Source organism: Erpetoichthys calabaricus, chromosome 4, assembly GCF_900747795.2.
Source record: "Erpetoichthys calabaricus chromosome 4, fErpCal1.3, whole genome shotgun sequence".
Taxonomy (NCBI): domain Eukaryota; kingdom Metazoa; phylum Chordata; class Cladistia; order Polypteriformes; family Polypteridae; genus Erpetoichthys; species Erpetoichthys calabaricus.
The window spans coordinates 136407362-136426987 of NC_041397.2; the positions used below are offsets into that span (position 1 = coordinate 136407362).

The following is a 19626-nucleotide window of genomic DNA, read 5'->3' on the forward strand; positions in this document are numbered from 1 at the left end:
GGTTGAAATCTAAGTGGTTAACGTAGACCTCAGCATCAACGTTTGCAGTGCACAATAGATAGATAGATAGATAGATAGATACTTTAATGCAATGGCATTTGGTTTGGGACTCATAAAAGCAGTGTTAATGTTTGTGATGTACCATATATTGAAATAACAAATGCATGCATGTTAGTACTAAAATGTTTGTGATATGCCATCTTTTGGAATGACAGAGAAATAGCAACTGGATTGATACACAGACAAAAACTTAATCTTTAATTTAGGTGGATGAGCGTTATTGTCTTCACTAATAAGGTGGTAATCTGTTTTGCGCATGTTCAAGCCAAAAGTCTAAATTAGTCTGAAGTCAAAACTAATCTGACTTTTTTTCCTTCTATAATAATAAACTTTTCGTAATTTAGTCATTTTGAATTTCACCTATTTAAAGGTTTGGGCAGAGTGGTGGCTGCGAGGCTAGGGATTTGCACTGTAAACGCCAAAAGTGATTCTACTTTGGTGGGCCCTTGAATAAGGTCCTTAACCTGCAATTGCTCCGTCCTGGGTATGACGTTAATCTGCATCCAGCCCTGCATGTAGGGAACCTGCAGGGAAAAACCAGGGGGTTGGTGGCAGAATTAGCAATCCAGCCACCATAAAAAAACTCACACTGTTCCACTCCATCTGAACTAGTGCGGTGCTGAGGTGTCACCCATTACATGGCTGCACTCAGGTCCTAATCTGGGATCCTGAGTTGGTTTGTCATTTGGTGGGTGCAGCAATGTGCTGTATCAGCGCGTGCTCCTAACCTAATGGCATCAATTTTGAAAAATAAAGAGGATATATATTGACATATGCAAATATACACATACAGTTAGGTCCATAAATATTTGGAAAGAGACAACTTTTTTCTAATTTTGGTTCTGTACATTACCACAATGAATTGTAAATGAAACAACTCAGATGCAGTTGAAGTGCAGACTTTCAGCTTTAATTCAGTGTGGTGAACAAAACGATTGCATAAAAATGTGAGGCAACTAAAGCATTTTTTGAACACAATCCCTTCATTTCAGGGGCTCAAAAGTAATTTCGGTAATGTACAGAACCAAAATTAGAAAAAAGTTGTCTCGGTCCAAATATTTATGGACCTAACTGTATATCAGAGTGCTGCTTTACAATCTATGGACAACAGTTAAGCTCTTAGTGCTTAGAGTTTACATGTCATTCTCGTGTTCCTAAGAGTCCAAAGACATCTAGTTTGGTTAACTGGCAGCCTGATACGCTTAAAATGTATGTGTGCACGAATGTGCCCAGAGATAGGGCCCAGTTTTTCAAACGCCTTTCACTGGTGAGAGTGGACTTAGACCCATGAGGAGAGCTTGTGAGACTCTAACTAACTTTCTTGAAAAGAACAACATACAAGATCACAATTTGGAATCAGTGTATAGAAGCTTTTGAATGGTTAAATCTATAGGGCTATTTTGTTGGCAGACTCAAAAATTGCTATTTTACTGCTGTGTACTTAAGACACCAAAATATTCTTCATCAGACAGAATGAGTGATGAATACAAACAGTATTTAAAATACATATCGAAAGATTAAGTGACAAGGAAATGTAATTTTGTGCCTTTGTCTCCAATCACCAACTCGTTTCACGTTGTTTAAGTTAAATCAATATGTTGCAGCTGATATTCATTCATAATTCCAGGGTCTTAGAGCCTAGTCATACTTTAAGGTTCTTTACATTGAACATATAGGTGATTTTGCAAACCCTACGGACTTTTTTGTGGATATTGTGTCAAAGTGGACTGGGAATACCCACAATGCCTTCATTTAAGCCATTTTGATAGTTTATAGAAAGGCAAGAAAGTGCAAGTTTAAAAATGGAAGGCTACTTGGGTGCACATTTATTGACATGTGTAACTCTCAGACAAAGAACAATACGATTCAGAATATTAATATACAATCAGCTTGATAAAGTGCAAGGTATGGGCATCTATTCACAGCTGTATTGAAAATGTGCTTCCACTGCTGTCAGTGGCATCAGATTTTCATCTCAGCCATGCTGCACTCTGATTGTTTTGTGTATTATTCTGCACAATATCAATACTAGAGCAGGTGTAGCCTCCCCGGTGCAGAGGGGTGGTTGGGGTTAGAAATACAAACATTGAGTAGAAGGTCTTTACCAGGCTGGTCATCACTACCATTTTAAGATTGTTATTTTGTTTTGTTCACTAGTTTCTATTTCAGAGACTTTGTCCGAATTTCATGTTATTCCATATATATTTGAGAAATGAATATAGTGTGCACCATCCAAAGATGTGTGGGAATTTTTAATGCTGACTTTTGCTGCTCATTGTCATTTAAGAATGGTTGCTAAAATTTCAGGTTATATACATTAAATATATACATAAACAATTTACAGTTCGCTACCAGGCTCTCCAGGTGGTGTCTGTGTGTCTAAAAGAGAGTAATGTTAGGTTGTGATATGCAGGTTTTTAGCTTTATCATCTCAACCCACCTTCTTTCTTTCTAATTTTATAAAAGGCTGCTGCATACCTCTGTAATCAAAAATACTTTGCCGTTATCTAAAAAGAAGGACAAGCTTCTTAGAAACGTGCTTTTGTTCATACAGCAAGTACGTGTGGATTCTTTTATATTTGTTGTAGCAGTAGAGGCGTGGAGCCACCTCTAACACCCTCAGGTACCACTCTGAACACCAGGTGAAAGTATAATCACTATTATTTTTATTATTATACTGTGCACAAAGCACCCTCCACTCCACACTCATAAACACAATAATCCTCAATAATAAACTCTTTCCTCCTCGCCCAGACACTTGCCACCCTACCTCCCAGCTCAGCTCAAATGTCTGGGCTCACCCAGAGTCCTTTTATAGCCCCTGACCCGGAAGTGGTTCCTGGCCAAACCCCCAAGTCCTTACCCCTTCCGGGTCAGGGTAAACAGTCTTTCTTCAGCCCGGGAGCACGTCGTTTCTTCCTGTCACGTGGTGATGACGCACTCCCGGGTTATAGGGCATGTAAGGGCCCACTAGCCCCCCTACAGCGACTCCTGGCAGCCCCCAAGGTATCCAGCAAGGCCGTGTAACGACACTACAAAGTCCATGAGGCCCTGCTGGAACTCGGGGCACGAATATGCTGTCCGGAGGGCTCCTCCTAGCGGCCTGGGGGTGAGGGCCGGACTGGGAAGCCGGCAATCCTCCACACTGTATTGAACTAAATTTTTGATAAACCTCTTGTACTAGTTAGCTAAGCCAACAAATTTGCTTTATTGATTTTAAGGTCTTTTCCCATCCTGAACAGCACCTTAGTTGGGTCCATGCTGAGGTCAATTCAAAAAATGTGATAACCTTAAAAGTTTATACTTCTTCAGATTAACATATAGATGTGTTCTTCTGAGTCATGAAAGACATAGACACGTTGAACATGTGTAGGAAAATGTAGCGTCAATATTAATAAGCACACATTTTTTTTAAATATCCCTGAAAATATCATTAACAAATGAAAGGCCTGGGATATTTGTCACCCCAAAAGGCGTAACCAAGTACTCAATGTCCCATTGAATTGGTAAATGCCATCTTCTATTTGTCACTCTCTTTTATGCAACTTGAGCTGTATACACTTCTCAAGTCTAACCTGGTAAAAACTATAGCACTGGTTACTTGGTCAATTAAAGATTTAATTAAATGGAGAACACAGTTTTCTTAAAAGTAATTTTATTTACCACCCTATAATGCTTAGCCCCATCTTTTCTGTTCCAATTGGGCTGCTGGAGGGACAAGTGAAGCCATTCTCGGTGTTCTCCTGAAGATAACCTTCCATGTCTTTTGCCACAGATTTTAATAATATGTGAATTCTACCTTTATGGAGAGGAAACTGTGTTATTTTTTGAATTCTCAAAAATAACCTTTTTCTTCTGGTAGTTTCCATTAAATAAATTGGCCAATGGGACATTATACTCCAACTTATGCATTCACACAACTGGACTTGACATAACATTATAGTATTGGCCACTACGAGCTGAGAGTCCAGTGGCATCACTTTCACATGAAGGTCAGGTATAAAATATAAACAGAATAGCAATAGAAATGAATTATTAGAATGAAATCAAAAGCAATAACTTACCCTTTTTGACGTATTGCATTGAATACCCCTGAAAGACATTGTAAGTCATATTTGGTCCCAGACTGGACTTAATGTACACACTTGTGAGTCTTCTAGTTTTGGTATTCACTCATAACCTTTTTTTTTTCAGACCCTCCATCCACGATATGTTCTGCAATTGTTACATGAAACAAAGAAGTTCCTGAAGCATATGCCAAATATCATTCATTTATCAACCACCTATACCAGGCAAATAACCGTCTGTGGTAAGTAACTGTGCTCTCTTTAAAAAAGTGAGACTTACACTGCTGCTATGTAATTTTACTTTTTCCTTAATTGGTAGACTTATTATTTGCTTTAGGAACAAATGTTCAGAATTTTTTTTTTGAATATCGGTTTAATGGGCTCTCAGTGGCCAGTTGCTTTGGAAAGTTTACTCAGAACCAACAGTGTGACAATTAAATAAGCACAATTGTACCTTGAGCAGTATTGGGGAATGTTACGTTTGAAAGTTAGTTAGATACATTAATCGTTATTCACAAAAAGTAATTAAATATGCTATATAGTTGCTTATTATAAAACATAATGGATAACAGTGTGTCACTGTTCCTTCTTTTGTATGAAAAACTACACATTTCACTGGATAGCATTTGTTAATAAATCCCCATATATGAACCTTTATGAACAACGTGATATTTCAGCCTGCACACAGATAGACACAGGACACAAAGAAGTCCCAAAACACACTTAATTTTTATCTTCTTTTACAGCACCATGCAAAATCACGCCAACCAGAGCACTATTGCTCAGTCCTTTTCACTTTTTGTCCTTCTCTTTGTCTTTTCTTCTTCTCTATTCTTTCACTGCCTTCATTCCTCTCCCGCAAACTCTGTCTCCTGCCTCCCGACTCCGGCTATCTGGATGGAGTGAGGTGGCCGCTTTTATGTTGTACCTGGATGTGCTCCAGGTGCTTGTTGATGGTCTTCCTGCAGCACATCCTGGTGTAGCGAAAGTGCTGCTGTGCAGGGCTCCGGAATTACTTCTAAATTCCATGTAAGGATGATTTAATTATATTCATTTTTATGTAGCTTTTAGTGCTACTTATTTTAAGCCTTTTAGTTCTACCAATGGGTACAGCAGAACATAAACTCCAATAATATTTATTTTAGATTTAAATGTAATGGTCAACTTCTTTTTAATTAAGAAAATACATACTTCAAATGCTGTGAGGTAAATAACATCCATCCCCTTTTTCCATCCCCAACACAAGCCCCTAAAGATATGTGGTATGAACACTGGCTGTTGCACCACCAGATCATATTTTTTCAACTTTATCAATAGCAAATATCTGGCTTTAAACTAAACTGACACTTTATTAATATGTTTCTGTTACTGAATTGCATGCAATACACTCTTTTCTGATGAGCTGTGCAATTATGCCCTGCAAAGGAGACGTGCCCTCCATGACATTTGCTTCTTGCCTTACAGTGCTGCTGCAATAATCACTGGCTCCCTGTGACCTTAAACTGGGTTGATTAAGTTTACCCTCAGCATATGCAGGATTAAATGTATCCCATTAACTTTTGTTCAGTTCTTTTCAGTTGATTGCATGCTACGCATCCATCCATTATCCAACCCGCTGTATCCTAACTATAGGGTCACGGGGGTCTGCTGGAGCGAATCCCAGCCAACACAGGGCGCAAGGCAGGAAACAAACCCTGGGCAGCCCACCGCAGGGTACACACACACCCACACACCAAGCACACACTGGGGCCAATTTAGAATCGCCAATGCACCTAATCTGCATGTCTTTGGACTGTGGGAGGAAACTGGAGCACCCGGAGGAAACCCACGCAGACACGGGGAGAACATGCAAACTCCATGCAGGGAGGACCTGGGAAGTGAACCCGCGTCTGCTAACTGCGAGGCAGCAGCGCTACCCACTGCGCCACCGTGCTGCCCTGCAGATATTGTTACTTTAGTAAAATAAGTATCACATTAATTTACACATTGCTTTACAAAGTTATGACTATACATAATGCATGTTTTTTTTAACAATTTACCCTAATACTTGCCTGGAGTGTAACATTGTACATAATAATCATTTTCTTCTATCTTCAGGTGATCTACATGGAAAACTTGATGACTTACTGCTTATATTTTACAAGGTAAATGATTCCTGTACTTTTTCCTGTGCACAGCAGATATAATTTAACCAGACAACTATACAAACTCTTTTATTAATGCACTAGCCAACCCGCGGCGTAGCATACGCCGCATAATTATGTATTAATGGGTGAACACTTCCTGAAAGACACAGTTGTCCAAATGGGGTGGGTTTGAGGGTACGACTGTAATTGAATGAAAAGATGGAACTCTGGAGAGAGCAACATACAATTGTCCGTGACTGAAAACTGGGTTTGGCAGATACAGGCATATCGTTTTGAAAGTTTGTACCTGTGCCTTATTAAATGTCATTGCAAAGGCCAATCTAACAGGAAATTGTCTGCGTGTAAACGTAAAAGGCAAATTTGAATCTGTCGGGGTCAAGGATTCTCTCTCTCGTGCCTGTGTGTGTCTCTCTCTCTCTCTCTCACGCGCCTGTGTGTGTGTCTCTCTCTGTCGCGCGCCTCTGTGTGTGTGTGTGTATCTCTTGCGTGACTGTGTGTGTGTGTGTATCTCTCACGCGCCTGTGTGTGTGTCTCTCTCTCTGTCTCTCGCGCGTGCCTGTGTGTGTGTGTCTCTCTCTCGCGCGTGCCTGTGTGCTGTAAGTGAATGAAAAGTTGGAACTCTGGAGAGAGCAACATACAATTGTCCGTGACTGAAAACTGGTTTTGGTAGATACAGGCATATCTTTTTGAAAGTTTGTCCCTGTGCCTTATTAATTGTCATTGCAAAGGCCAATCTAACAGGAAATTGTCTGCATGTAAAAGTAAAAGGCAAATTTGAATCTGATGGGGTCAGGGAAATCTGGGGAATATGGACAGTTTGTGAGGTAGGAGCTGTGATTGTTTTACACTCCAGTATATTGCGGTGAATGCTGAGAACAGTCCGTCTCGTGCCTTTACAGAGACTTCTTGCTGGCATGAGGTTTCTGACAAGCATGACGACTAAACCAATTTTAAGTTTGACTTTATGCGGAGGCATGCCAGTGGGAGTAATGGCTGCCTGGCTGGTCATGGGAATAATGCCGCCGGATCGCCAGTCGGCATCGTTTATGGTCGGAACTACGACGGTATGTGATCTTCTTCGAACCTCCGACTTTCGTTCTTGATTAATGAAAACATTCTTGGCAAATGCTTTCGCTCTTGCGTGAATTGTTGGCTCTGTAGTGCGTGTGCCATGGTCTGCTGCTTAGTGAATTGTTGGTGGGCGGGGCTCAGTCTTGCGTACGTCTTGCTTGCCATGGCCTTAGTGAATTACATATATAGATAAGATACTGTATTTTATTACTGTTTTTCTTTCTGCAAAGGTGCAGTCCACGCACTCACTTTTCACTAAACATATACTACTACTAGTAGGCAAATTACTATATTAGGAAAATATTACTTAATGTACAGAATGTGTGATGTAATGTGTTCTAATAGGATGCTGTATGAAAGATCTGTGTGAGCTGGTTAACTTAGTAGTGTTTGCTGTAAGGTGATCGAATATAGAAGAAGCTCCTGTTGTTGGCTTGTCATCATAGAGCAGTTTCGCTTCCATAGAAAGAAGCAAAATAAGGGGGAGGCAGTGGCCAGTATGTGGATGAAGCCACACAAAGCACCTTATTAACAGAGGCTACAATTTGGAAATACTTAGTGGCCTCATCGGAGACAGAACCACAGCAGTCTTGGCAACTTAGCAGATTGCTAAAGGTAGACATTATTCCAGTGCCTTCAAGTAAAGTCAAAATAGGTGTACATGTTGTGGTGAAGCAAATCATAAATCATATTGATGATGACCACAGGAATACGTAACATGTGGCAAGAATGGAGACATTGGGGGTGTTTGGAAACCAAAAAAGGTTATAGTGAAAGAGAATAAAATTGGACAGAAGCCAAGAAACAATAAGATAAATGGCTATGATAAAAATAAATGTGTTGTAAAGAAGAGACACAAAAACGTTAAACATTTGGGGCAGCACCTTGGTGACCCCATATAATTGCAAAAATAGAAAACACAAAAAAACATGCAACAAGTTGTGGATGCGTTTTTTCAGATGAGAGCTCAAAATAGAACTGAAGCCAACATGGCCAGTTCTGGGGGATATATGGTAACTCGGCAGGAAAGGGCTGGTCTAGGAGGGCAGAAAACAGAAGTGACTGCAGTAGTGGAGTGGGAGTCAGTCTTCCATTTTGCAGTTGGAGGAAGAGAGAAAGCATTAGTCCACAGCGGCAAACCCTGGTTTGGTGGGTAATTACCATCACCAGAGTTTTTAAACTGCTTCCTATGTGCATACGCATAACAGTATCTACTATATGTGGAGACAAGCAAGATGACCAATGATTCTGAGCTCACACTGTGTCAAGTGTCATACACAACAGAACATTCACAAATCACTGTAAGACCAAAAATTGATGGGCGTTATGACATGCCTAGCACTCTTAACTTGAAAAAATGGTGGATTTACTTCTAGATGTTGGTCTCAAATGAAACTTACTATAAAGGGTTATCATACCCTGAAATCATGAAACACAGTTTTGGCGTGCACAGGCCTACTAAACAGAAACAAGGGCTTTTATACTCAGAACACCATGACTGGAACTAGAACCCCTCTGATTCTAATAACAAAAAAGCAAATCAAAGCAAAAACAAAACCAGTCTACAATCCAAAAAACTTAATTTTAATTAAGTTCAATTTCAAACACATGAAAAAACAGAAAAGAAGCACTTACAAAAAAGATTCCAAAATGAACCAACCAATGCTGATGTACCTTACTGCAAGAGTTGCATGCTTTTACAAAACAGGGGTAGGTTACCCAGCTGTGGTGCCAGGGGGTCCTGCCAATTAGGCTCAATGTAAACACAGCAAGGTATTACATAAAAAACAAATACTTTTATCATTAACATAATAAAGTAAAAGATAATAAATAAAATAACAAGCAGACAGAAAAATAATCATATATAAACAGCAAGAAAACTAAAACTAAAACAAACTTGAGCATTCCTGTAAATAGTGAGATTCCATCAGAAATTGAAGAATTCTTCAAGTTCACAATTCAGACAGGGATATGTGGGTAAAATCATCATCCATTTGGGATTGTTTCAGCTCCAGTTCAACTTCAGAGAGCTATGGATCAGATGTTTGACAGGCTACTTAAGATGCACTACTAGACCGAGTTTTCTCATGCTGAGCACATAGAACATTTGGATGCAATGGCGGCCGCGTGCCTTGAAAAATATGAATTGTAAGCTGACTTTTTCACAGATTCATTGGAATACCTTGCTTACATTTTTGAAACTGCAGGTGCTTATAAGACACCTGAAAACGTAAGGACAATTGCCAAGATGCAATCTCCATCTTACCTCACTCAATTGATATCTTTCCTAGGTCTGATTCATTACTATGGTCTAGTCATGCCTAATCAGAAACATTTCATCATAAAAAGCAAAAGAACAGCTTCTTTCACAAATTATTGATTTACTATTGCACTGACTGGCGAGGGTGGCAGCACTAATACTTAGAAATAGAATACTTGGAAATTGAAATCAGAAGATGAAGTGAGGTCAAAAAACAAGTGAATCTAGTCAGGAATGCAAATAAAAAAGCCCAGGAAATACGACAGGAATTGTAGAATACTAGAAAAGAGCAAGAGGGTCACAAGGCAAATTGGTACACATACTGTAACTCGAGTTTGGAAGTGGCAAGACAGGCATAGGAAGACAGTCCGCTGAAGTCAGGAGGTGTATGTGTGCGCGAACCAGCGCCATCTCGTGAGCAGTTGGGCATGAGCGTGCAGTTAGCTCAGTTATTTAAAGGGGCTAAGTACACGTGACAGGGGACTTGGTGACCAGGTCACTTGTCAGTTGATGGCGGGAGAAACTTACAGAAACTTTAAGAAGCTTGTCAGGAATGTAGATGGGGGGAGGGGAGAAAAAAGCAGAGCTAATTGGAGGACCTCCAGGGTTTCTTATGGATGTAAGGTAGTTTTTGCTGTGGCAGTTGGGCTGGAATTCTTTTGTGACAGAAAGCTTCACTTACCTCTGAGCATTAGTGAGAGGGATGGCAAAACACCACCTAAAGCGGAATTAAAAGAGAGCTTGTTAGGGACGGAATGTGGTGGGAGGTGAAGTGTCCAGATAGGCCAGAAATTTTTGTTTTTTTGTTTTGTCTTGTGCTTTTTTGAGATATTTATTATGGATTTTTAGCACATTTTAACAGTAATATTTTATACCTTTTTGTCAAGAATTTTGTACCTTTTCTTTAGCCTGTTCTGTCCCTGCCATTTTTAATTTCTGCTTGATTCCGAGTTTATTTGAGAAGTTTCCCTTGTTGTTCATTTCTTGTTAAATATTTTGAGTTAATTGCATTAATTAGTCCATTTCTTAACATAACTTACTTTATTAATAAACTTCCGTAATTATAAAATTTGGTAATTACTCGGCTTCTCCAGCTTACCCCATTCCCTTCACAATGAATTACAACAGGTTGTTTTTATTGAGAGGTAATTCAGCAAAGGAAAACCATCTTCCTGTTTTCGTTTGCATTTTTTGATATAGATACAGTATTGTAATAGTATCTTTATCTTTTCAAATGTTAATGTACCCGGGACATAATGTATAAGAAAATTGTTAATGAGAACAGTCTATTCAATTGAACTTGACTTGTCAGTCCTAAGAGTTTTAAATAGTTCTGTTTTTAAGAGTTCACCTAGCTAATAAAAAGTAAACAGTCAAGGTTTGAAGTTTTTCAATGTACTGCTATTTACTACATTGATTTGGAAGACATTCTATGTATAATACGATGGTCCTCCGCATTTCAGGTCACCATAATATACTGGAAAATTGATGTCACAGGTATTTGTGATTACTCAGGTGTGTTTCATTGTTTCATTAGTGTAGGCATCAGATACCTGGGCTTGCTTCAACCCTTTGGAGTCTGTAGTTGCCATTGTACAACATGAGGACAAGAGCTGTGCAAATGAAACATCAAAGAAGCCAAAGAATACAAAGAATAAAAGCTTTAAAAACATTTGTAAAATCTTACAATTACCTAAATCAACTGTCTGGAATATCAGTATGAAGAAAGGATGCACTGGTGAGCTCAGTAATTGCACATGGACTGGTAGGCCAAGGCAGGCCTTCACTGCTTATGACACAAGAATCCTCACAATGTTAAAGAAAAAGTCCCAAATGTCTGTCTGACAGATCAGAAACAGTCTTCAGGAGGCAGATGTGTATGTGTCAGAGACTTCTCTCTGCAGAACTTCAAGAACACAAATACAGAGATGACACTGCAAGAGTTAGTTAGTCACAAAAATAGGATGTCCATATTATAGTTTGCAAAAAAGAGCCTGAAGAATTCTGGAAAAAAGTCATGTTAGAAAGACGAGACAAAGATGAACCTGTATCAGAATGATGGCAAAAGCAAAGTGTGGAAACAAAATATGATCTGCCCAAGATTCAATGCCTACCACCTCATCTGTTAAACATGGTGGTAGTGATGTTGTGGCTTGGGCATGTATTGCTGCCATAGGTACTGGCACACTTATTTTCGTTGATGATATAACTGCTGATGGCAGTTGCAAAATGAATTCTAAGGTGTATAGAAACATCTTATCTGCTCAAGTTACAGTAAATGCCTCCAAACTCATTGGATGACACAACAAGATGTTGTTCCCAAATATACTGCAAAGGCAACACAGGAATTTTTCAGCGCTAAAAAATGTCAGATTCTTGAATGGCCAAGCCAGTCACCTGATTTAAATCCAATTGAGCAGGCCTTCCAGATGATGAAGACAAAACTTAAGAAGACAAGCCCCGAAACAAGAAAAAGCAAAAGATGGTTGCATAAGAGGCTTGGTAGAGCATCACCACAGAAGATCATTGGCACTTGTTGATGTCTATGAATCACAGAATTCAAACAGTCATTGCAAGCAAGTGATATGCAACAAAGTACTCCATATGATGGCTTTAATATACCTACCATTGCTATGTCCCAAACGTTATTGTACCCTGAAATGGGGGACCATACTGAAAAAGTGTTACCATTTCTACAAGGTTTGACCAAAATGTTTGCAAAACCTCTTAAATTAAAGTCAGCAGTGTGCACTTTAATCACATCTGAATTATTTGATTTGTAATTTTAAATTGTGGAGCAGAGGGGTAAATCAATAAAAAAACGTGTCTTTGTCCCAAATATTGTGGAGGATACTGCTTAAATTGTTCCCTATTTAAAGAAATACTCTTAACCAAATAAGAGTTTCCCATTTCAGTGCACACCAAACTTTAATAAAATTAATATTCTTAAGCTATTTGCCAGAATTATTTCAGGTTTTTGGGTCTCTCCCCATAGATTGAAACAAACTGAAAGATTTTGCGGACTAGAGGAGATCCTTGTTTACTTACTGAATGTTCTCTGTCTATTTTCACCGCTCAATACCTCCACTAACGCATGTACTCCGTTGCATGCATGTTTAGCAGTGTAGTAGTGAAAAAGTTCCCCCCTTAAACAGTTTCCCGCTGCGCCACATTCCAAACATTGTTTAGGCTATTTAAACCGATGTTGCGGTATAAGTAAAATCCGTATCTTAACAAAAATAAAAAAACTGTTTTCGGTATGAACCAGTATACCTCCCAGCACTACCATTAACTGGTACCTTGTGATCTGGAATATCAGCTTGCAAAGCTTTTTATTTTGTTGCAGAGGTTCCTCTAGCACATGTTTTGCATACTACTGATATTTTGTGTTCATACAGTAGATAGGGAAGGAGATATTCATGAGCTTTCTGTGAAAACATAGATCCTACTTCATTACTACCACATAGTTAACCTATAACGCTGAAGTTACTACACTACATATTGTTCAGTTTTACAACATCCTCTGCCTTCTGTTGTGAGCAAGACAGTGAAGACTTTTCTCCTTGTCTCTTTTGTTGCCTCATTACTTGCAAAGAACATACATCCAGGAGAGAATCATTACTTTAAATATGGAGATGTTCATTCTGATTCCCAGTGGATAACACTCAGCTATAAACCACTACAGTCAGATAAGGCCATAAGAGTAACATTTGGGAATATTGCAGATGCATCCCTTTTTCACCAAATGGAGCCATGCAATAGATACACTCTATGGCTCAACTTCACCTTGGTATGCTGTTTGTTGATATCCTGTTCATAAACTGATTGTAAATTTCACAAACAGAAGAAACAAACCACACCAGAAATTGGGAAGTATAGGAGCCTTAAAACAACTGGGTGGGCAAGCCATAAGGCATTTTTAAATTCTAAAACGTATTGTTTACTGTAATTGAGTTCCAGCTTGCCTTGGGTCTTCTTGAAGTTTAGAGCAGCTGGAATCATTGGCAACTGATCTATGGTCTGGTTGGGCATGTCCTCTTGGAGGTGAGAGTCTCAAATGATTGACAATTTTATTTAAGTTGGGAATATGGGCTTTACTATCCTAAAAACAATCATGATCAGTTCGAGTTCAAGTCTGTTATCCTAAGTACGGTACATAGTACAATGAAATTCTAACTTGCATTTCTCCTCAGAGGAGTGATAATAATAGAAACCAGCAAAGGACAAACACAATCACATAAAAAATATTTAACTGTCAGCTCTCAATTGGCTTGATGTGAGTGAGTTTGTCCTGTATACTGTCCGTAACCCCTCCTCACTTCTTCACTTCATATCACAACAAAATGAGAATGCAAAATTAGTAAATATTCCAATTTATTACTAAATTTATGGTGGAACAGTGGCACAGTTTTAGCACTGCTGACTCACTTTAAGAAGGCCAGGTTTAAATTGGCCCTAGTGTGCACTTGGGGTGTGTGTGTGTTTGTGTGTTCACCCTATGATGGCCTCACACCATGTCCAGGGTTTGTTCCTGCCTATGATAGTTGGGATAGGCTTCAGCACCCCCACAACCTTATTCAGGACAAGGCAGTTCAGAATGACATGACATTATGAAACGTATGCTTAAGATTGTAGCATTTTACTTGGGAAATTATTTAGCACAAGCCCATGTGATCCATTGGTCTCATTTGTCTAATTTTGAATAAACAACAATACTTACAATAAAATACAATACAATATTTTCAATACATTTTCTTTTTTGCTCTTCATCTCTACAGAATGGTCTGCCCTCAGATGAAAATCCTTACTTATTCAATGGAGATTTTGTGGATAGAGGAAAGAAATCCATGGAGATCATAATTATACTATTTGCCTTTTTATTGGTCTACCCCAATAACATGCACCTAAACCGAGGAAACCACGAGGACTACATTATGAACCTGAGGTAGAGCAACCAAATGGTAGAATGTAAAGTCACTTATGCTAGTAACAGCTTGAAGCCCCCATATTTGTGACAAGCTAAAAATCCTAATTTTCTTTAAGTAAATCAGGGATGTGCATTTCTTTTTATAAATGTAAATGATCAAGTACTAGCTACAGTACATACAAGGTTAACTAATACACCAAATATATTATTAGAAATATCAGCATTTTGTATTGGATATCTGATTCTCATTTACTCATTTAGTAGCAGACTGCAAAGTTCAAGTTTTATTTAATTAATTAATCTGTTTTATGATAAAAAATATTTTTCAGCATCATCATGAAAAATGTCATTTTGCTTTCTCACTATAATTATTACAAACTGAATTTGCAGAAAAATAAAGTAATACCATCTTGTACTTAACATGGTCAGAATTTGAAAGATAGAAGTTCATTTGTCACTTGCTGACTCCTTCAGTATTTTTGTGCCATTTGCGATGCAAATCATCACAGGACAGGTGTTGCTGCATTATGATAAATGATATAACACATTTGTTAGTTGTACCATATAATTTCAAGCTCCATATGAAACTTATTAAGATATTTATTTTTCAGTTTTATCTAGTATATCCAAAACAAAGCATTTTCAAGCTGATCAATCAAGTTACTGGTCATGGGGGTCAACAGCCTGTCCACGTAGCTCTATAACAAAGGGTTTTAGAAAGTTCAATTCACCCAAAGGTACAAGAAAATCAAGAAGCTGTTATAGCTAAGAAGCAAGTGTAATACTTTTTTATAATAAAATTACACAGTTTGAGTTGTGATGCAGTAGGCAGGGTTCATTCTGCGTTTCAACATCTTCCCCATATTTGTGTGGGATTTTCCAAGCAATCAAATGGAGCAAGATGGCTGGGTCCAGGTTTATTTTTTTATTTAACAGAAAATGGTGGGCTCCAGGACGGCAAAAAATTGAAGTGACGTAAGCAGTAGAGTCATTGTATGTCTTTCATTCCGCAGTTGGAGGAAGAACGAAGGAATTAATTCACAATGTTCGCCCCCTCAGTGGGTAATTACAGTACCATCACCAGAGCCCACAAGCTGCCTCCCATGTATAACAATATATTCAGAGAATCATCAAAAATAGATAGCGCTGCTGCCTCGCAGTTGGGAGATCTGGGGACCTGGGTTCGCTTCCCGGGTCCTCCCTGCGTGGAGTTTGCATGTTCTCCCCGTGTCTGCGTGGGTTTCCTCCGGGCGCTCCGGTTTCCTCCCACAGTCCAAAGATATGCACGTTAGGTGGATTGGCGATTCTAAATTGGCCCTGGTGTGTGCTTGGTGTGTGGGTGTGTTTGTGTGTGTCCTGCGGTGGGTTGGCACCCTGCCCAGGATTGTTTCCTGCCTTGTGCCCTGTGTTGGCTGGGATTGGCTCCAGCAGACCCCCGTGACCCTGTGTTCGGATTCAGCGGGTTGGAAAATGGATGGATGGATCAAAAATAGAGAAGAAAGTCAAAAAACCAGAGATCAAATAAATTAACAAAATCACAATAAACACAAGTACACTTACCAACTCCCTAGTGTATTCACAATGAACCACCAGGAACTGTGGGAGACCCTCCAGATTTATAGGGTGGCCCCACCCACGAAACACATGGAACATAACAAAAGCAAGCTAACATACATAAACAAAATCAAAAACAAAGAACAATACACATAATCAAAAACGTAACATGAAACACATTCAACATAAATCAAAAATGAACAAAAGAAACATAAAATATAGAATTTTGAACTCCAGCCAGGGTTCTTCCCCTTGACATGACATTAACTGAATTAAGCAGGTTGCAGGATTTTATGTTATGTGAATTGTTTTAAAAAGTTAACTATTAAGAAAACTCTACAGTCATTTATTTATACCCTCTCAAAGATATTTTTAATTAATATACCTCCAATCTTTCTTTCACATGGCTAATATGTTTTTTGTACTTTGTGAGAAAAAATAAGCAGGTTTATAAGCCTTCATTAATTTTAATTTTGAATCTATGTCCAATTTTACATAAATTGTAAAAATGTGGAAGCTGTTAAATCATGCCAGTCATAACTAACTTGAAATACATCCTTGTTATAAGAGACAAGTAGGTTAGCCATCTGGCAAAGGTATGGAAGTGCTGTAAGGGGAAGAGGACCAGCTGCATGACAAAGGTGAGACTTCACAGGGTCTGTCACTTAAGAGAAGAATTTAAAATAACATCTCCATTATGTAAGAGGAACATCCTTTTTTGATACCAGATTATTTGCAGTGGTGAAGAAGGTGAGGAGTCAAAAATCAAAATAATAAAAAAAAATAAAATTGGAAAGTTACCTTAAAAGCCGGCTAAGGCATACATACGGCAGGCTTCCTCATTTATGATATGAACGCTTTTGGCGTATCCCAAGCTGGATATTCAATGTACTAAGTACAGGTGAAGATTGTATTTTAGCTCTTGTTGTTTCCAGCACATTTTGAGGTATATACAATTAACTTTCATGTATTTATATTTGCTCTCTTCCTCTATAGCTTACTGTACATTACAACAGTCTACTATGAGCAGCTTAGTAACTCACAGTTACATGGAGGTGTCCTTGTGAGAATCTTATCAAAACCTATTACACAAATAGTGAGTCACAGGAAGCACAGCAGATTTCCTGAAATGTATGCAGTTTTATAGAAGATCCAGAATAATGAGTATCAAATGCGAGGCATTATCTGTTTCATAATTGAGCTTTCATCTCCCATAACAATGCGTTTTTGTTATTTTAAAAAGGGCAAGAGCTATTGTGCAAAGGGTGCATTAAAGAAGCAATGCACCTGGATTCTGAAAAGGGATTCCCCTCACAAATGCCCTGTTTTACAACCTGGAGAATTTTTTTTTTTTATTATTAAAATTGGTTGTCCTTATGTGGAGTGTGTTTTAAAAATTAATTAAGGGTCTATATCTGGACCAGCACCTTATACTCTGTCTGACGCTTTCATCTATCTTACTGAAAAGAGATTTTGCTTTATTTTATGGGGTTTTATTTTTTTCAATCTATTCGTTTTACATTGCTGTTTAACACATTTTTAGGGTTATGAGTAGCTGGAGCCTATTCCAGCATCATGGGATGCACTATAGAAACTGACAATGGAAGCTCATGCATCCACTCACACTTAAGATAGATAGATAGATAGATAGATAGATAGATAGATAGATAGATAGATAGATAGATAGATAGATAGATAGATAGATAGATAGATAGATAGATAGATACTTTATTAATCCCAAGGGGAAATTCACATTAACTCACACAGGGTTATTTAAGAGTCTAATCTCACTGGAATGTAATCAGAACACTGACATACTCAGAGAAGAAAAAGCACAAAATATTCAGAGAGCAGATGTAATCTCAACACTGACATAGTCTTATGGAATTTCAAGCAGTACTAACTATTGCACAGCCCTGTATTATTATTTTTAATTGTATCATTATGATGTTAAGAGAAAATGCTGTAGGTCTGAGCATAATTGGAGGAAAACTAAATGAAAAATACATAATGAAATATTAATGGCAAATATAGTTGAGGACAACAAAGTAGTTTTCTAGAATTATAAATATTTATGCTGGTAATCAAAGAGTTTTTTTTCAACTATTGATCATCTTCTAAATCTAATTCAATCAATAAAATGTGTCCTGATAACTTCTAATGAAACATGTAGGGGTTTTGATACAAACACAAAATATTATAATGAATGTTTATTATAAATATAATACGGTGGCGCAGTGGTAGCGCTGCTGCCTTGCAGTTAGGAGACCCAGGTTCACTTCCCGAGTCCTCCCTACATGGAGTTTGCATGTTCTCCCTGTGTCTGTGTAGGTTTCCTCTGGGTACTCCAGTTTCCTCCCACAGTCCAAAGACATGCAGGTTAGGTGCATTGGCGTTCCTAAATTGTCCCTAGTGTTTGTGTACGCCCTGCCCGGGGTTTGTTTCCTGCCTTGCGCCCTGTGCTGGCTGGGATTGGCTCCAGCAGACCCCCTTGACCCTGTAGTTAGGATATAGTGGGTTGGATGATGGATGGATAGAAATATAATTCATCCCTCCAAAATTTATCCTGTTGAATCTCAGCATGCTCTTTTCACCAAATCCAATTCCCTATCTGAAATAGGTTTACCTGAACTATTTAGAATAATTTCTCAGCTAAAACCTTCCACTTTTGTCCTTGACCTAGTCTCAACAGGTTTTACAAACAAGGCTCTGAGGTGTATAATGTGTCATGTTGGTAGTGTACCTGACATAGTAAGCCCATCATTAGATACGAGGATCTTTCCAGATTGTGTAAAGGCCTGAGTATTTAAACCGTCGTTTAAGAAAAATAACTTCGACTCCACTGTATTTGACAACTTTAGACTGATTTCTAACCTACCTTTTAAGTACAGTTCTAGAAAAAGAAGATTTTCTGCAATTAAATGACTATTTAAATAAACATTCTATCCCTGATAAATTTCAGTCAGGTTTTAGAGCAAATCATAACACAGAAGCACTGGTTAACACAGTAAATGACTTGTGGGTTAACGTTGACACAGACCACATACTGTATCTGTTCTTATTCTACAAGACCTGACTGCAGCATTTGACACCATTGACCACAGTATTTTTTATAAATCAACTAAGTCAGTGGGTGGGCCTTTCTGGAAGTATCTTAAATAATTTTCAGTCTTATTTAACAGGTAGAAAATTCTTTCTTATCTGTAGTGTTTGTAGTTCATGATATTGTACACGGTGTACCATAATGATCTATTCAGGGCCTGCTGTCATTTTTAAACTACTTGCTCCTGTTAGGCCCGATTATTTCAAAACTAAAGGTGAAGTACCACAGCTATGTTGATGACATGCAGCTTTATTTATCTATAGTACCTGATGACCATTACTCTCTGGGGTCTCTTGCCCTGTGTCTTACTTGTATTTCTGAATGAATGAGTAGTAATTTCCTCAAACTAAATAAGGAAAACAGTGAAATCTTAGTCATTGGTAAACACAGAAATAATGAGGGTATTAGAAATAAACTTGATCCATTGGCATCAAGTA

At 38.4% G+C, this 19626-nt stretch overlaps 1 protein-coding gene across 4 annotated transcripts in view; it reads left to right on the forward strand.

Annotated features, from left to right (window-relative positions):
• Positions 1 to 19626, forward strand: part of ppef1 (protein phosphatase, EF-hand calcium binding domain 1) — a 209986-nt gene that overhangs the window by 126628 nt on the left and 63732 nt on the right. For all 4 annotated transcript variants that reach the window (XR_007934848.1, XM_051927109.1, XM_051927111.1 and 1 more), the window contains 3 exons: positions 4255 to 4369; positions 6225 to 6271; positions 14384 to 14550. Coding sequence is in view for 3 of the 4 variants with exons in the window: in XM_051927109.1 (XP_051783069.1) it covers positions 4255 to 4369; positions 6225 to 6271; positions 14384 to 14550 (329 nt within the window). In the remaining variant the exon portion in view is untranslated. The remainder of the gene's footprint in view (positions 1 to 4254; positions 4370 to 6224; positions 6272 to 14383; positions 14551 to 19626) is intronic.